This window comes from Mus caroli, chromosome 3, assembly GCF_900094665.2.
Source record: "Mus caroli chromosome 3, CAROLI_EIJ_v1.1, whole genome shotgun sequence".
In the NCBI taxonomy this organism is placed as follows: domain Eukaryota; kingdom Metazoa; phylum Chordata; class Mammalia; order Rodentia; family Muridae; genus Mus; species Mus caroli.
Genome location: NC_034572.1, coordinates 6,250,939 through 6,254,456, shown reverse-complemented (window position 1 = coordinate 6,254,456; position 3,518 = coordinate 6,250,939). Strand labels below are relative to the sequence as shown.

At 41.2% G+C, this 3,518-nt stretch overlaps 1 protein-coding gene across 2 annotated transcripts in view; it reads left to right on the top strand.

The window, feature by feature from the left end:
• Positions 1–586: 586 nt before the first annotated feature.
• The window catches only part of Fabp12 (fatty acid binding protein 12), an 8,393-nt gene continuing 5,461 nt past the window's right edge, over positions 587–3,518 (top strand). Inside the window, exons 1-2 of one of the 2 annotated variants that reach the window (XM_021158860.1) lie at positions 587–703; positions 2,369–2,489. In XM_021158860.1, coding sequence (XP_021014519.1) covers positions 2,417–2,489 — 73 coding nt within the window. In that variant the 5' untranslated portion in view covers positions 587–703; positions 2,369–2,416. Of the gene's footprint in view, positions 865–2,368; positions 2,490–3,518 lie in introns of both variants that reach the window. The other variant, XM_021158861.1, reaches the window with a different exon arrangement.

Here is a 3,518-nt window from a genome sequence, read left to right as displayed (position 1 = left end):
CACAGAGGGCACTTGCAATCATGTGCACCTAAAACACACATGGACACACACACAGAGAGTTAAAAAATAAATCTCAAAATTGGTCATTATTGAGGGTTCTTCTCCTTTCGTAGACTGAGGTGTCCAGTTTAGTCAAGACCACTTAAGGTCATCTCTCCAAAATACAAATTACTGTATTTTGTCTCTACTACTAACATATCTATAGAAACCTTTAATTCAAGGTATTAATATAATCAAGTAATGTTCCCCAGACTGTGTTGCAGATGAAAGTCTTCTTGCTTTGAGTAGAGCAGCATTCATGAAGACAATCTGCGAAAGTTGGGGATACAGTAACAACTTGAGCCATGATTGACAATCCCTCTGATGCTGGGTTATAGTGACAGAAAAAACAAACAGTATTATTCACTATGTGTATGGGACAAGATAGACTTCTGATGTTTTAAGGCAAGGTCATTAGCAACAGACACATGTGCATTTTAATAAAAAAAAATTCCTGTGTTATGGAGTTAGCAGCAATGGAATTCTGAAGTAGAGGATGGAACAGGGATGGAACTATCCATTATGATCTGGGTTTCTTTAGATACACAGAGTTCTCACCCCCACAGGCTCAGCTATAGTCCACCATAAGAATTACCTGTGCAGCAGTCCCCCATAAGTTAAATGTGCACCCGAGACCAAGCTTAGTAACTTCAAAAATCACAAGGTAACCTCATAAATAAGTATCCCTGACTCCTTTGTCACCTATCACAATACCAGAAGCCCCCGCCCTCAGATGGTACCTAGGAAAATATGGTGACAGGTATAAGCCAACTAAAGGGTGTGTGTGTGTGACCATGCTTTGTGTGTTAGCTGCTCAGTGTTGCGGTGAGTTATAAAGGCCAGTAGTTTATCACTTTAGTAGTGGAAAGGGGCTTAAGAAGTAGGAAGGGAAATTGTTTCCATGGACAAAGTGGTGTATCTGTCACCTATTTCATGTGGAGGGAACAGTGGCTTGGGACAGGTATACGGATGCAGTAGCAGGTAGACTAATAACAACTTAGGCTGTTTGGGAATCTACTAGGGTCGAGATTTGCAAACAGGCATGGCTGGTGCAGAATGGAACAGAGATGTTTGACTTATCAATGAACACCAGAAAGCATCCATCACTTGACCAACCTTGCCTGTGAGGGTTAGCTCCTGCTTGAACTTCAGCTGCTGCCTCATGAATAGAGGAGTCAGGACTAGAGACAGAAGTTAGCCTGAACTCTCTGTCATGCTTAAGTCTTCCAAAAGCCTAAGTTGCCAGCCACAGAGCAACGTCATTCCCCTGTGGTGTCTTATTAGTGAGACTTCAGCACACCAGGGGCTATGTCCTTATGGTGGAGGGACAATATGCACGTAACACGGGCATGTTCTTCGTGGGTATTTTAATGCCTTCTACTTGAGAACCACCAGGTCATTTCTTACTCATGGCTACTGTATGGAGTGGTCATAAACACAGTATTTATACATTAACATAAATAAACCATGATATTAGGTTGCCTAGCTTCAGAAAGAACTAACCAAAATATTTTCTCTTTCCCACGATAGCTGGGGTATTTAGTCAGTGGTTTACATAAAGTATCTTGGTGGTCTTCTTAGGTTTGTTGAATAATTGTCATTAAAAACAGTTGACCTGGTTAATTATCTTCACAGTTGATGAGGGTTTTGGAAACTGAACATTTTAATGGGAATAATAGAAGCTGTGCTACCTTTCCTGTCTTAAGGGATTTTGTAACACCCACCTTTCTTAATGTCCATACACCAACATTAGACAACAAGCACTGCTTAGAACCCACTGGGATGGGGTAGCAGTCCACAGAGGATGGTGGCACAGAAGGATGCTGTTTGGAGTCCTGCTCTCTAGTTGCTGTGTTTCCTGTCCTATTCTAGTCACAAATTTTGAGCCAGTGGAAGTACTTGTAGATAGTAGAGGGTTACAGTCAAGGTTGAAAAGAAGAGAAGCCACTCTAAGGAGCTTACTGACAGTGTGCGCAGCAGCATATAATGGCGGTTCTGACCAGGACTACCCTCAGAGATCCTCCTGTCTGAGCTTCCCAAGTGCTGGGACTAAAGATGTTTGCTACCACTGCCTGGCTCCTGACTACAAAAATTTCAAATGTTAGGTGCTATGTATGCATACTCTGTCTTTTAGTTTAAAGTGTCAAGAAGAATATAAAGGATTATAAAACCACCAGTCAGTCATCATGGTGGCTTTTTACAAATCACGTCTGGGGAGATGAAGACCTGGGCACAGGAGGCTTGTGGAATAAGATAATTTTCCTCCTCGTCTTCTTACTGTTTTCCGTATTCAGAGTTGTATTAAAAACATGTTCCAAACCCATTTCAGGGAACAGCAGTGCACACATCCATATGAAGGGATTTTCTCTGAGATGCAATGGTGGACCAGCTTCAAGGAACATGGAAGTCTGTTTCTTGTGACAATTTTGAAAACTACATGAAGGAATTGGGTAAGCCATGTTTACATGTGTATTATGCCCAGCAGGAGCCATGTTTATGCATATATTATATCCAGCATGAATCATACTTTGGTGACATATGACGTGTGTGTGAAATAAGAGTCATCTGGTCCCTCTAATTTCACATAGAACAAAAATGTTGATTCACCACCAAAATACAGTTCTGTATAAACCAGATTGAGATTGGTATAATCTCCATGGACCCATAGAAGATAAATGCATATACACCATTTATTAAACAGAAAACTATGTTAGTAAATAACTTATAATAAAGACATACTTTAAAATCGTAACTGTTTTTATAGACACTGGCTCTAATGTTTAGGGACTTTTGTTTTTTCACCTCTGACGGCTGCTGGCTTTCCTTGGAATGTGTCCCTAGCACTACCCTTGCGGCCATGTTCCCTTTGCCTTTTTTCCTTCTATAGTCTATCTCTTTCCTTTAAAATTTATTATTATTTATTATTGTATGTGAACATGGTGTGTGTGTGTGTGTGTGTGCATATGTGTCATGGTATGGTGTCGAGGTCAGAGGATATATCTGTGAGTTTATTTCCTTCCACAGTGTGTGTGTTCTGGTGTTGAATTTAGGTCACAAGGCTTTTCTTTCCCCCTCTAAGCCATCTCTCCAATGCCTTCATTCTCTTATGGGCATACCATGACTACAGAGGGTTCTTTTTACCATCCACGATAATCTCCTTAAAATCTCTGTGCTGCACACCTCTGAGTCCCCTCAGCAGGTGAGGTAATATCCACAGGGTCTGGGAGTTAGGACATGAATAATTTGGAAGTTGTTATCCAACATGATATATGCCATGTTTATATACAATCAGGAAACAGGAGAAACACATTACAGCTCTCTTGTTTCTCTCTTGCCCTCTTGGGCTATTCACTCCCCCCCCATTCCCTATTCCCCTCCCCCTCTCTCCACATATTCATGGCCTGCCTCTATTTCTCTTCTCTTCTCTTCTCTTCTCTTCTCTTCTCTTCTCTTCTCTTCTCTTCTCTTCTCTTCTCTTC